We start from the raw sequence: 15,959 nt of genomic DNA on the forward strand, positions 1-15,959 counted from the left end.
CATCTCTAATTGACATCTTTATTATACTTCATTCTATATGTTATTTGCCTCTATTTTAGATTTTGTTTATTCAAAATTAAGTTTTAGGAAGGACCTCCTATCATCCTTTGATATAATAATTTGGTTCCTCACTGCCTTCCGTGATAAAGCTGAAAAACAGAATAAGGGTTTAAAAAAAAAAAATCTCCCATCTCATACACCCAGTTTCCTGGTCCACAAGCCTTGGTCTTACTTTGGACAAGTCACTGTGACACTTATTTAATTCTATGATGTCATCTCTGTGGCCAGCGATTGGCTGCCAGTCACATGATGAGACAAAATTTCTGAAGAGACATTAACAAATACTAGAAGGGAGCTTGTATACTGTCAGTATGGGAGGGTATTTTATAAGTACAGTGTTATTTCTTATTTTCTCTTGTTGTCTATAAATACTTAACTACAATGCATATATTTTATGTGTCACAGTAACAAGGTGTGTCAAGGTAGTAACTAACTACTATTATGTCTTCCATCCACAGCACACAGGTAAGAGAGGACATTCTGTTCCCTTCTCTGTTAAATAGCTTCATACACAATATCAGCATGAAGAACATTATACAGTACTGAGCATAGTAACTGTGAATCCTGCATCGGGGTGATATAAAACAGTTACATGAATTTGCAGAAGTGCCACTTTTGCCTCTGTCTCTCTTTAGCTGCTCCTTTCTTATTCTTCCCTCCCTTCTCCATAGACTGCTATGACAGTTAATAACCTGATTTCCCTGTGAGCTGCTAGTTTGTCATCATTGAATTGAGCAGTAAATAGAGTTGGTGATCAATGCAGAAGGGAGACAGAAAGGAGCCTCATAAGTGGAGAAAAAGGCATTTTTCTGCAATATGATAAATAAGATACAGCATGAAACAGTTTCTTATCGTCGCCTGTACAGTTGATTAATGGCAGTTACTCTTTAATTAAAACTTTATATTGCTAGTTTAAAGCATATTTCCTCACTATGTCAATTTGGTTTAATGATTTATCAGAACCACAATATTTGATATGTAACCTCCAGTATATGGCTCACTAAGGGGGACAATATGAAATTTGCCATGGTCTGTGATATGTGCACTACTCTGATATGTATTCGTGGCTTCAGTTCACAAGAACTATTAAGCTGTTAAGGACCACACATTATGACTGCATGGCATGTAGAAACGAGTTTAAATGAGTTGGATGACAGTTAAATATTGATCACCTATCCTTAACTCGGTGCCAGGCCCATTGTATTCCCTAATGTCCAACCGATTTGTTTTTTTTTTCATTGTTGAATTCCATACTTTTTACTTTTGCCCCACTAGGGGACTTGAATTTCACTACTTTTCATTGTTCTTATAATGCACTACAATAATTTAGTTTAGTGGTGTGTTATAAAGCCTATGAAGCTTTGCTAGAGGCTGAGCCTCATAGGCCACAATACTTGGCAGACCTGGAGGCCATCTTCAAGCCTCCAGGTGACATAGCAACGCATCAGGACCCTGCATTCACATCGTAGGGGTACAATGGATGACAGATGGTGTCATTCAACAGCCTAATACCTTTTCCCTCTGGCTCAGGAGATAGATACCAGTCTTCTGATACAACACTGTAAAAAGGCATATGCATTAGAAAAAAAGCCCATTAACAGTCAACGTTAAAAGGTGTATGGCAGTCTTTAGGGGTTAGGGAAGTCATCATTTTCAGATCAATGGAGTATGACTCTTGGTAACCCCCTACTGATTAGCTATTTGAAGGGATAACCCCATCATCATCAGGTCTATGTAAACATCCTTTATCTGGCACCAGCCTACCATCAAGTCAAAGCGCATGTTTATTATATTTTCTCTATCCACTCTATTTACATGCTTATAATGAGACAATTCAGTTGTAGGGATTGCTGAAACACATTGAGCCAGTGAATGTATATTATGACCTAACATAGGTATTATGGCTCTAGAATCAAAAAGCTATTGCTCACGGCTTCAATTTAGGAATCTATGTACAGTATTATCAGTGATAGCGCGATACCTAAACAAAGACAAGTGTTGCTCAAGGCTACTAATAGCTATCTTCACAGGGACAGCTCTGTATGTGGTGGATTAGATATCTATTGATATGACAGAAAATTGAGATCTATCATAATACAATTTCTATTGAGGGTCAGTGCTTCACAAGTTTTGTTACGAGATCCCCATATACTGTAGAAATAGGAGTTTTTGTTTATTCTTAGTGAAGCCTTTTTTATAGGTTTGATCTTGGAGCCTAGTCCACATACCATTATGCCCTAAAACACCCCTCCTTCTTGGTCCTTGGAGGAATTCTTATTCTGTTTGAACAAGCAGCTGTTTTCTTTTGTGCATTGACAGATTCTATTCAACAGTGTTATTTTGTATCAGCTCAGGGTCTTTTTATTAGTATTAATAAAGGTTATGTTTTAGAGATTTCTTACAGTGACATTGTGTACTGAGAATCATGCAGTATGTTCTTCATAGAAAAAGAATCTGCATTGTACTCATCTACCATCTAGTTCTTTTGTTTTAAATGCCAGTACATATTTTCTCAAGCTTCGCAACTTTGCCCTGAACAGTCCCTACCATATTGTGCATCAGTGCATTCTTGGCTACAGATTTTTGTCAAAATGACATTGACAGATTGCTCCGACACTTGAGGCACCTATCACCATCACAACAAAAAAGACTAAAGCCCCCTTCACACAAGCATATGCAATTTTGTTGTGTGAAAATAGCCTTGTTTTCACTGCATATGTGCGTATTTGGTGCTTCTGCATTTTTTTTTTTGCCTGGGTTTTCACAACATTTTTCACATGTGTAAAAAATACAAGACAGATCAATTGACTAAACTTGAAAGCACGCAGCCCACGGATGTGTGACCAGGCGCATTCATAGAGCTAGAAACAGCCCGGTCACATGATCTTTTTTTGGGTTACAGCAGCGTGGCTTACACCTTGCTTAGCAGCGTGTAAACCACGCTCGTCTGACTAAACCCTTACACTGCCTCCTGGTTTCATGCATGAAACGCAGTGAATATGCATGTAGCATGCGCATTCACTGCATCTTTGTAAAAACGTAAACAGATGAGCATGATACGCTGCAATTTAGCACGCATGAAATTCCCACACGCATAATACAGAGTATAGAACTCATTGATTTCAATTGGTTCATTCTCACATTTTTTGTGTCTGTTTTTTTTCGAAGGAGTAAAACAAATAGTACCTGCCCTATCTTTGCATGTTTGTGCACCAAAGCGCACCATAGAGGTCTATGGGAGCTACACAAACACTCACATAGACTTGAATGGGCAATTTTGGTCCAAAATACAGACCAAAAGATGACAGGCCGCAATTTTCTTTCGCATGCGTAATATACAAGCATGAAAAACGCATGCCAGAATGCACCAATGGAAAACAATGGTGTTCTATGCTGTCCATATTTCATCCGTATAAAATATGGTTACAATATAGATGGAAGATGCACCCATGTGAATGATCCATAAGGGATAGACTCAAGCAGTGATGTGTTAGCGCTTGACAGACGAGCGTTTTGCAATATACTCACTCCTGCAAAATTTTTTTGCGCAGTGAACAAGAGTGTTTTGCACATGTGCCTGCGCAAAGATGCCCAGCACCGCTCATTCACATGAGCAGAGCAATAACCCTGCCCTGATTTAAATGGCCAATTAGCCCAACGACATGACGGTGATCGAAGGTATGTGTAGCATTTAGACTTCTATGGGTATCTTTGTTAGGCAAATATGCACAAAATAGCATTTCTTATTTTTTTACGCTGGCAAATACAGCGGGCACGAAAAAAAGCAAGAATGAACCTGTTGAAATAAATTGGTTCTATTCTCTGTTTTGCAGGCAGGATTTCCCTATGTGCAAAAGCAAGCAAAAACACGTTCGTCTGTTGAAGCCTCCATGCACACAGTATTGGTGTGTGTCTCAACACTGTAAGAGGGCATCAGTAGTACCTATAGTCCTGTGGTATAGACTTGCAGGACTGGCGTATCACATTATATTGTAAACATGGTTTTGAAAATAGTTTCACATGCAGTAAACACTGCATGACACTTTTTGAGAAAAAAACTTGTAAAATCAGATGCTCAATATGGGTTCATAGAATTTTATGGGTCCTTATTAGAGATCTGTTCTACACAAAAATACATACTAAAAATAGTAAAAAAAACAGAGGTGAAAAAAAAAAAAAAAAGAAAAACCCTTGTGTTAAAAAGTACTCTGTTGTCTTTGGTCATGGACAGCGGAAGTTACTTACTACCTTGGCTCCCTCAGTAATATATTGCCACATTTATTCTGCAATTTGTAATGTGAATTACAGTATCTATGTTTACCCAGTACTGCAGTGTATTGTACAGTATAAAATGAACCACTTTCAGCTAAAGCAATCTGTTCACTTTTTATCTGTAGCAGACAATGAATTATAGCAAAATGAACTCTTAATTCCCACTGAATGACTCACTAACAGAGCAAATGGTCTGTACTGGAAACTAAGGTTTTACCTTATTAATTATACTGAGAAAAAAACTAATATTTGATCATCTACTGAATTTGTGTAAGATTATAAAAGTCATTATAAGTTTTTTTTCCTTATTTTAATGGAGCCGAGAATAAATTCTTATATCACATCTTGGTTCTCAGCAGGTACTGTACCTTGTTTAATTAAGGAGGTTTTTCTGTCCTCTGTAAACATTGATTAAAGATGCTTTCACACACAGAATTTAAGGGGAAAAAAGCATTTTTGTTACATTTTCCTATCAGCGTCTTTTGCCACATTCTTGCAGCAAGAAAACAGTTATTAAGATAATATTTCGTAATATAGTCATGAATATTGTTAAAATGTATTTGGTGATTGAAGAACCAACAAGCCCAAATCCACAAAAACCAGAGCATACACTATGTCTCTGCAATCTTAGGCTCCTGTCTAGCACCATAGCCCTATGCTAATGGCAGGACCCAGAGTAGCATAGATACACCCAGTCCTGGAGAGCAGAGTTGCAGTTAGTTGGTGAAGGCCCACTCATTTTGCTCCTACCATAGACATCTATGGCAGTTTTGCTGTGCAAACTCAGGAAAATAGAGCAGGTCCTATTTTTTTGCGCAAGAAAAATCTGTGCACGCACAACATACTTTTGAGAACTAACCCACTGAAATCAATGGGTTCTATTCACTTTTATGTGCAAGCAGATTTGTGTTCAAAAATGTGAACTTACACATCTGCCTGAAGCAGCCCTAAATCTGAAGAAAGAGGAAAAGGTGCCAGATACAGCGCTTATTGTTTCCCAGGACCGCAGACGCACACCCAGACAAGCGGAATGGGAATTCTTTGTAGAAAATCGGTATTTCCAGCCACCAAACTCTCTATTTGGATGTATGGACATGAATTGCAGGTAACACTAGCTTGTTTGCTTGAACCTCCAAAACAAAGGGAGCTTTCGCTGTTTAACTCCTGGAGCTCCTCCCCACTGAGAGAAGCCATACCATGCTACAGCGCCCTCCAGAAGCAGAGACCAGCAACCAACACCAAGTTCCTCCACCATCAACTCTATTTATAGGATAATTGAATGGGAACCAGACTGCAAAACCGTTCCTCACTCTGGCATGCTGAAAATTGGTGTTACAAACTACAATCACCATTACTTTGACTTATAACATAGTTGGATGGGAGTTAGAGTACATTAGCCCCTGTGAACCCAAGCTAATCCTAGATCCAGCTCATTGCATTAGCTGTAGATCAATAGGATGTTATTACATGAATTACAATTTTTTTTTTTTAAAGTTCTTCCATTTTCTTCATTTTGGGTCCATCCCTTTAAACTCTAAAGAGAAATACACAGCAGCACTCACAAAGTTGCTCCTTAGAGTGAGGTGGAAGAGATGGAAGCCACAAAAACAGGCAAGAGCCAGGAGGCCTAATGTGTAGTCCTGCAAAAAGCAATAATAGTGGCAGCATAAGATGGAGTAAAAAAAATAAAATATAACCTTTATTTCTCAATGGTTATCTTTAAAAAGGTAGCTTTTTAAAGACCATGGAGAAATAAAGGTTATATTTTATTTTATTACTCCTTATGCTGCCACTATTATTGCTTTTTGCGAGACTTCCCTTTAAACTCTAAGGACACAATGATTTTTTTTAAATTATTCATTTGCATCCTAACTTCAAAATTAAGCAACTAAAAAATCTTATTAAAAATGTCCTACCATTTTGTTGTTGCAGTTTTTGACACCTCCATTACATAGCTGGTGTCACGTCTAGACTGGACACGCTGGATTCGTAGCCTTGAAATACCCGTGGGCTGTGAACAGACCAACCGCAACTGCACACAACAGTGGTAAGCAATAAAGAAAGCAGACACAAGGAAAACACTGTGCCTATAGACCCTTACCCAGGGAAGGGACCTGCCTATACACAGATCGCCATAATAAAGGAAAACCTGACCACGTACCTGGGCCACTAGCAGACCCTAGTTGGGAGAAAACCACAGAACATAAAATATAAATGATAATAACCGTAGTACTTGGCTTTGAGAAGAACTAGGCAAACAGGAGATCCAGCACCAAGCTCTGACTGCCATCACATTTAGAGAGAGACTGAAATTAGACAGCAAAAACCAAATCACTAGGCCAGGTTAAATAGTCTTCCCAAATCACAGGTGAGACAAAGCAAGTCTCACCTAACACCACTCCCATCAGTGTCAGAAAATGGAAAAACAAATTCCAGACCTGTATCAGATTGCTAGAAAGGAACAGATACCCGAAGCGCCGCAGCAGTTGGCTGACTTGCTGCTTCTCATCTAGATCTGACAGCATTTTGCTGCCAGCTGTCCTGAACGTCTCTATTCTTCCCTTCTTTTAAAGCTTCTAGAACACTTATATTTGGGTTTGTGTACTGTCCATGGTAATGTAGTGGCACAGAGTTGGGCACTTCAAAAATAAATGTGATTGCTTTTATTTAAAGTATGTGTATATGCCTTTAAAATGATAACTGCATATTTATTGCTGACTATGTATTCTGTCAGACAACCTGCAGCCTTCCTGATTGGCTGTCCGGTGTCTTACTCTAATTAGACCTTTCACCACCCAGCAGTAGGCTTGTGATTGGTGGAGGCATTCCAATCAGAGCAATTACAGCTAGGACTAATGAGTTGGAGTTTAACGGTCAAGGAGAGAGGAAGCAAAGACAAGAGCAAGAGAGAAAGACATATAGTGCGACAAGGACGCAAAAGTGTGAGTACTAACGAACGAGAAGAGTGTTTAAAAGTAGCAAGAAAATAGAAGATAATTTTGTCTAGAAAGGAAGACATAGAAGAAAGAGAAATTGACAGTGAGAAAGAGAAATAGCTGCAATAGGAGAGTCAAAAGCCAAAAAGAGAGAAAAACAAAGAAAAAGATTAGTGTACAGGGGTTTATTCCCCAATTTTTTTTTCCTTTTTATTTTTACCCGGAGACAGTTGGGGGCCGGTGCAAGGGCCGGTGTCACAAAAACTCAAATTATCTTTTTAACACCATACCCTGCCCGACTCATGGGTAGCACATAAGAAACGCCAAACTAGAGACTGGTTTTGGCTGCATGGTTGGTGCCGCTGCTCTTGCAAGGCCGTGGAGCAACCACCACTGCCATTAGTCACCGGCTACCTTGCCTTTTTTTCACAGGTGTGCGCCCGGTGTCCCCGCCGCTGCATTAATTCACAGACCACGAACTGACCTATTATATACTATGGGGCTACACTCGTTGACATTTTTTATACAGACCGCTGTGTAAAAAAACTCATAAGTCCTATTCCTGTCTGCCTCACAGACGGGATTCAGGACATGCATATACATGTTAATGTGCAGGCCATCTGTATAGCAGACAGCACACAGACAGGTGTGGTGTCCAATGCGAGTTGTCCTCAAACCTCTCGGGCGCAACTTGAACACAAGGCAAGAGTGCCAGAAGCATCAGTGTGAAGCCACTTTCACATGAGCATATTACGGGTGCATAATTGCGCCCATATCATAGATGAATGTTCTTAAATGACCACAGGTATACTGGCATTAGCTCACAGAATCAGAGATCTATGATAGAAGAAAGGGCCCAGGGCGGAAGGGGAAAATCATATACTCATCAGTATCTGTCGACTCAAGTGATAAAAGATAAGGAAGAGTGCCAGCACACTGTTTACCTGTGGAGGGTGCATGGGGGTGCTGAGCTGCACCACAGCAACAAATTTAGTAAAAGATCCAGCAACTTCAGCTTGTAGTAAATCTCTAGACTAAATTGAAAAAAATATATATATTGTTATTTTTATAGCGCCAACTTATTCTACAGCGCTTTCAGGTAAATTATGTAGCACCAGACAAAGCTGGGTACTCATTTTACTGACCTCGGAAGGATGGAAGGATGTGAGTCTACCTTGAGCCGGCTACCTGAACCAAGCGGGAATTGAGCTTGCAATCTTCAGGTCGTAAGCGAGAGCTTAGGACTGCATTTCTGTTGCTGAACATTAGTACACACAGGCTGATGCATTTCAGATCGTGTCTTGGTATTTACTCATAGCTTACTCATAACTCAACTATGAGTAAAGAGACCCATGCATGATCTAAAATGCGTCTGTTATCATACCATCCGGTGTACCGATCTTCAATAAAGCCTTGAATGTTACTACAAGCTGAAGACGTTGGATCCTCTTTCTAGAAGTATGAAAAGATCTCTCAAGCTGAAGGCAGCAGCATCCTGGATAGAACTCACATCTAACATGACTAGGAATGACAATGAGAAAAGTCTGAAGTTTGAAAGGAGGAGCAGAATGTAAACTGCAAAACAGGGAATTGAAAATGAATAAAAGCATGAAGATTATATCCTTAAATATACTGTAACTATTTAAAACTCAAGGTAACCGCTAAGGCTATGTTCACGTCTCTGTCCGGGTTTCTGTTCTTCTGTTATGTTATATGAACAGACAGAAACCTTACCATAAACTAATCTGGTACATTCTGCACTCAAACGGCATTAGATGGAACGCATTGACAGTAATGGGCTCCGTACGGCTGCCGTAATGCAATCCAGCATTTTCCCGGACAAAATAACGCTGCATGTTGTGCTATTTTGTTTGGGATTTATGGTCAGAACTATGCCAGAGGCCTGAACAGAGCCTCCGATGCACATGTGAACAAAGCCTAACATATGAAAACATTTTTCTATTGGTGTCCACATCCTTTAACCCTTTAAGTGGCGGGTTTCCTACAACCCTGTCGTACCCACCAGGGCAGGTTTTTTAAATGGTCTAATCATTGAATTTCAACTAATTTTGCAGTTGCGTTCCAAGAGCCATAACTTTTTCATTTTTCCATTGACATGGCCATATGAGGGCTTGTTTTTTGCGGGACAAGGTGTACTTTTTGATGGCATCATTTTTGTATATATATAATGTATTGCATAACTTTTGTAAAAACATTTGTAGGGAGATTGGGGAAAAAAAAAGAAATTCTGCCATTTGTTTTTTGGATTTCATTTTTACGGCATTCAACATGCAGAATAAATAGTGTGATAACATTATTCTCTGAGTCAGCACGATTCTGGCAATACCGAGTTTATACAGTTTTTATGTTTCGCTATTTTTGTACATTTTAAGCATTTTTTTTTTAAAGGTTTGCTTTTGTGTCGCCACATTCCAAGAGCCGTATTAATTTTATTTTTCTATTGCCAGAGCTCTGGAAGGCCTTGTTTTTTGCAGGAGGAACCCTAGTCTTCATTTATCTATTTTTTTGGAACATGTAAAATTTTGATCGCTTTTTATTCCATTTTTTCTAGTTGCAAGATTAACAAAATCTGTAATTCTGGCATATTTTTTATTTTTATTTTTCACTGCATTCTCTGAGCAGTATAAATAATGTATTAAAGTAATTCTACAGGTTGGTATGATTATGCCAATACCAAATTGTAATAGTTATGTTTCTTTTTCATGACTTTTTCACACTTTAAAAAAAAAAAAAAAAAAGTAATAAAAGTTTAAATCACCCTCCTTTTGCCATATCTATAATAAAAAAATCTAAATCCTAAAAGAAAAATACATATTTGGTATCGCCACGTCCGTAAATGTCCGATCTATCAAAGTAGGGCATTATTAACTCTGCTCGGTAAACGTAGTCTGAAAAAAAAATAAAGAACGCCACAAATGCACTTTTTCAGTCACTCTGTTTCACAGAAAAAATGCAATAAAAAGCGAACAAAAAGTTATATGTATTCCGGATGGGTATCAACGTAAACTACAGGACATCCTGCAAAAAAATAGCCCTTACTTAACTACGTTGATGGAAAAATAAAAAAGTTATTGCGCGCAGAAGATGCAGCAGAAAATAATTTTAAAAAATTAAATGTCTTTGAAAAAAATACAAGTACTACAGCAAAAAAAAAAACTATACAAGTTTGGTATCGTTGTAATTACACTGACCCATAGAATAAAGTTATCAGGTCATTTTTGTTGCAGTTTGTGCACCGTAGAAACAAGACGCACTGAAAGATGGCGGAATGTCATTTTTTTTTTCATTTTACTCCACTTAGAATTTTGTAAAAGTTTTTTTATACATTATATGGTACTTTAAATAGCACCATTGAAAAATACAACTCGTCCCGCAAAAAACAAGCCCTCATACAGCAACGTTGATGTATAAATAAAGGAGTTATGATTTTTTAAACAGGGAGAGGAAAAAAAGAAATGGGGGAAAAAAAAAAGGGTCTGTGTCATTAAGGGGTTAAATAATGTACTTACTTCCTTCCCTGGGTCATTACGACGGAGGGATACCACATGTGTGATTTTATTTTACATTTTTTACAAAGTAAAGGGAGACAAGTGTTTTTATTTATTTTTATAATTTTTTTACTTTTTTTTTTTTTTGTCCCTTTAGGGGACTTCCACAGGGACCCATCAGGACCCTCTGATCACTTTCTGGGGGTTCGATGGTGACAGCCCTTTACATGCTGCAGTGACAGCCCTTTACATGCTGCAGTCACATAGACTGCAGCATGTAAAGGGTTAACACAGCAGAGATCATAGGTTTTCTCTGATCTCTGCTGTAAGAGCTGGTACCTAGCTGTCCTCTGACAGCTAACAACCAGCTCTCCCTGCCACGGAGACCATCGGCTTGCTTCTGACAAGCCGATGGTCTCTATGTCAACCTGTAAACAAAGCAGGAGATTGCCGGCATATCGGCAATATCTTCTGCTGGTTTTTCAAAGCCCTTGCTTTGTTCTCTGTGGGACTGTGCAGGCAGAGCACAATGTCACAGCTTGTGGAATTGTGCTCTGCAGCTCCCATAGTGATACATAGCGCGGAAATCTTCCGGGCTATATCGCTATGGGCAGTGGAGCTAGTCCCGGAAATTTTCCGGGCGTGCCACTCAAGGGGTTAAAGCGACTCTTTTTGGTTTCAGGACAAATGCTGTCCTGGGACAGGAGGGGCAGGGGTAAATTACCTACAGTTACTTTTCTACGCAGCTTCTCCGATCCAATGGTTTGTTGTCCTGTTTTCACCCACCCAAGATGCAGCAATTTTCTAGCTATCTAACGCACACTGTATACTGCTTTCTGATTAATCAGCGCTTATCACATTAGCAGCTCAGGCCAATCAGAAAGCAGGTGTAGTCCATTAGTAGTCTAACACTACCAATGCACTGTGAGAATTAGGTAGTTTTGAGATTGTGTTGGCCAGCTTGGATCCCTGAAAACAGGACCCAGAATCAGCGGATTGCAGGGACAGCAGGAAAGATCAACTGCAGCTAATACATCCCCTCTAGTCCTGGGACAGAACTTTGTCCCAAAACCGGAGGGTCGCTTTATGCTTTATGATAATAGAAGATGATAAGCATTTGAATACAGATTTCCAGTGGGCTCTTAGTAAATGGATAGGGGTGATTTTATGACAGTCCGTAGCCCGTTGATAGAATACATGCTACCATAAACAGCAGTCTTTTATCTTGTCGGCAGATTAGCAATGCACTGGAAGGGAATTTAATTTTGAAGAAATCCTGCTAACTTATTATGTATCATTCTCAATAGTATATATACACATTAGGACATTGTTTATATATGCAATACCCTATTATGTATCACTGAAAACTCATCCCACATTGTAACCTTCAGTACAACTTTCATGGTCACACCTCTTTTGTAATAATGCCCATCTTTGTGACATTTACCTATGACTGCAATCTCTAATAGATGGGCATTGTACAGGGAGATATGTTGATGTATGTATTTGAATGCTCTTAGCTTTTTACACTTATTGTTTGATGGAATTATTGCTTGATTTAATCAAAAAACTAATTAGACAACATAAGCGATAGTAGTTAATATGTCAGAGGGTCTGATAAGAATTATCAGCCTATCTGCAAATAGCAGGCTATCTATTTGAACTCTCAGCTTATACCTTTAATTACCTGTATTTTTTGTGGAGCTGTTAAAAGAACTGTAGCAACCAGGGATCCAGCTGAAGCCCCAGCAAAAACCTTTACAGCATTCAGCATCTTCTGACCATGTTTTAAAAAAGCAGATGCTGCCCCCAAGTGGTAAATCCCGAGAAATCCACTGGCAGAAAAGGACAGATTCAAATGCTTCATTGTGCCCTGGAAAATGTCAGTAAAATGACTCAGTTGCGTTTCTGTAATACACACATTTACTAGGCATCAAGGAGGATAAATGTTACAGATGCCAATAAGTCCTTGTTTCTTTTACGTGTTTATTATGTTTAGTATAAAAATACATTTGTTACATAAATATTATTTAATACTTCTACTGCACAGTGTAAACAGCCCATATTTGGAAAATATTCTGTTAAGGCTCACGTTTATCAATAGTCTCATTTATGTATTATGACTGATTCAGCATTAGGATGGTGTGTGATAGACGGAGAACTTAAAGGCATTTTATTTCGGTATGGTGGTGTCATCATAAATCAAGAAATATATTACAATATTGCAATTGCCAGACTCTGCCAATTTTTTTTTTTTTACTTTAATTAACTCCTGAATATGCAAAACCATTTTCCAGGCTCATTTGTGCCATTTTCATGCTGCGGCATGCTGATAGATAACCCACCCTTTCAACATATTGCATTTACTTCCAGCGGCATCACATGTTGTCAATTATATATTAATCCATTGGCACATGCAATGTGAATTAGACAGAAATGGCAGCTGTTCTCTTTTACGGTACTTCTCGCAACTTGGCAAAAAGACAACGTGGTGCGCATCACAATGATAAACCTGGATGCAACATGAAACGCTTGCAGAATAAAATGGATTGTGGTTAATATTATTTGGTTTGCAGGCAATTTAATTTGTTTTCTATACATAGTATCTATGCTAACTCTTAGTGCTTGTCTAAGTACTCCAGAGGCTGGCACAAAAAGCACCATGTAAGCAAATAGATTACAATAACTTCGTTACATAGAGCCAGATGACAAATAAAGCAGAGGCTTTGCAGCTCTGTAGGCTGCTCTCCCGCCTCGTTCCAGCACAATACTGAGAAAAATATGTCACTCTCTCGGCTGTGCCAGCTCCCATACAGCCCAGAGCTGCAGATCCAAGCTCGCTGCATGCTGTAAACATTTGTTATTCCAGTATTCTGACCTTTTCTTTCTTACCATAGAAACCAGGAAGGATTTTTTTTTTTCTTGCACGCCTTCCTTCCTATGTCACTACCCAATAACAGAGATTATTGTAACACCCAATAAGGAGGCCAGGCTCATTCACTACGGCTGATAGATAAAAAAAGGGTGTTTTTTTTTTCTCTGAGCTAAGCTGCTTATTCAAATGCTGTATATCTTGACCTAAATCTCACCTCTAAACCGTTCTTTTTTCTCCTTTTCTTTTCTTTTATGGCACATTTGGTCCAAGCGCAGTACAAAAGCTTGCCTGTATAACACAGCTTTTCCTTCAGCTGTCCCTTGCAGATATATAATTCATGGGCATGCTGTCACAGACTTTCACTTAGCCATTTCAGAGCTCACAAATACATATCACTTTTTGCTATTACACAGAAAGAATCCTATCATACTGAATGTATTATTCACAGATGTCTATGTTACTTCACTCCGCTGACATATAGAGCTAATCCCAGATATACTCACTACAATTCTACTGCTGTATCACCGCATTCTTTGTGTGGTTCTTTTACACCGCCTAGTTCTGAGAGACAATGAAGTAGCATGCATTTTTTATATACCCAGAAGCCTTGTGAAACAGCAAGTAAATGCATTGAGCACATTTGCTACCTGTTGGATGGTACTTGAGGCTGGGGAAAGTATTTGCTGGATTTATTATATAATAGGTTTGTATTATTACATAAGTTTAACCTGACTATTCATATTGGCAGTTTATTCTCTGAGACAGTATTTCCCACCCGTGGCTCTCTAAGGGCTTCTTCTCAGTGGCGAATGCAATATCGTTGTGAGAAAATAGCGGCAAAAATCGCAACTTTGTATACGTGATGTTTGAGCGTCAGTGATGCTTTTTTATGAGAATAATCTTACATTGCCTCACTGGCACACGCGATTTTCTTGTGCGATGAAATCACGCCTATAGGTGTGAAAGCATCGGATCACGCGAAAATCACAAATTCGTGTGTTGTGATGCGATACAAAGGAGGCTCCATAGAAAAACATTAGAGATTGAAAAAAGGCTAAACACAGAGACATGGAACATTTTGGTTTCACGCCACACTGCAGGAGTGAAAACATCGTAAATGGGAATGAAACCATTGAAAATCATTGGGTTCATAATTCTCTGTTTTCACTCACTCTCCCGTTGCTCAAAAACTTGCAATTTTCTCGCAAGTGTGAAGGCACCCTAAGGCCACTCTCTTACATGTGCTCGGCAAAACGCTGCGATTTTGCTCTAGCTTTCAGATACAGGTTCTGGACAACAGGTTTTAGCGCACCCTATCGTTGTGAAAGATGAGGTGCACTAAATGCTGCAAAAAAAAAAGAGCAGACAGCGTTCGAAAATCGAGGCCCCATTTGAAAGCGATGGGAGCGTTATACAGCGATTACCGTGGCGTTCATAATGCACATGTGTCAGAGAGCCCTAAGGCCATTTTCATACAGGCAATAAAATGCGATTGAAAGTGCAGATTTATGAAACCCATGCTTTTCAATGGTTTCCTTCTAATTTGCAATGTTGCCAGATTTTAAAATCGTGGCATGTCCTATCTTTCTAAATGTTGCTCCTTTTTAATCACCCATGTTTCCTTATGGAGCCTTTGTTTTATTGTATCCAACTTGCGATTTGTGTGATGCGATACGTTTTTAATAGAGATGAGCGAGCACCAAAATGCTCGGGTGCTCGTTACTCGGGACGAACTTTTCGCGATGCTCGAGGGTTCGTTTCGAGTAACGAACCCCATTGAAGTCAATTGGCGACCCGAGCATTTTTGTATTTCGCCGATGCTCGCTAAGGTTTCCTTGTGTGAAAATCTGGGCAATTCAAGAAAGTAATGGGAACGACACAGCAACGGATAGGGCAGGCAAGGGGCTACATGTTGGGCTGCATCTCAAGTTCACAGGTCCCACTATTAAGCCACAATAGCGGCAAGAGTGGGCCCCCCCCCTCCCAAAAACTTTTACTTCTGAAAAGCCCTCATTAGCAATGCATACCTTAGCTAAGCACCACACTACCTCCAACAAAGCACAATCACTGCCTGCATGACACTCCACTGCCACTTCTCCTGGGTTACATGCTGCCCAACCACCCCCCTCCCCCCCACAGCGCACACCAAAGTGTCCCTGCGCAGCCTTCAGCTGCCCTAATGCCTCACCACCCTCATGTCTATTTAGAAGTGCGTCTGCCATGAGGAGGAACCGCAGGCACACACTGCAGAGGTTGGCACGGCTAGGCAGCGACCCTCTTTAAAAGTGGCGGGGCGATAGCCCACAA

At 39.5% G+C, this 15,959-nt stretch overlaps 1 protein-coding gene across 3 annotated transcripts in view; it reads right to left on the reverse strand.

The window, feature by feature from the left end:
* PNPLA4 (patatin like phospholipase domain containing 4) overlaps nt 1–13,709 on the reverse strand; it is a 47,191-nt gene extending 33,482 nt beyond the window's left edge. For 2 of the 3 annotated variants that reach the window (XM_066598643.1, XM_066598641.1), the window contains exons 1-2: nt 13,670–13,709; nt 12,465–12,650 (exon numbers count right to left, since the gene is read on the reverse strand). In XM_066598643.1, the coding sequence (XP_066454740.1) occupies nt 12,465–12,650; nt 13,670–13,672 (189 nt within the window). In that variant the 5' untranslated portion in view covers nt 13,673–13,709. Of the gene's footprint in view, nt 1–12,464; nt 12,651–13,655 lie in introns of all 3 variants that reach the window. The other variant, XM_066598642.1, reaches the window with a different exon arrangement.
* Between the last annotated feature and the right edge of the window lie 2,250 nt (nt 13,710–15,959).

This window comes from Eleutherodactylus coqui, chromosome 4 (assembly GCF_035609145.1).
Source record: "Eleutherodactylus coqui strain aEleCoq1 chromosome 4, aEleCoq1.hap1, whole genome shotgun sequence".
Lineage (NCBI taxonomy): Eukaryota > Metazoa > Chordata > Amphibia > Anura > Eleutherodactylidae > Eleutherodactylus > Eleutherodactylus coqui.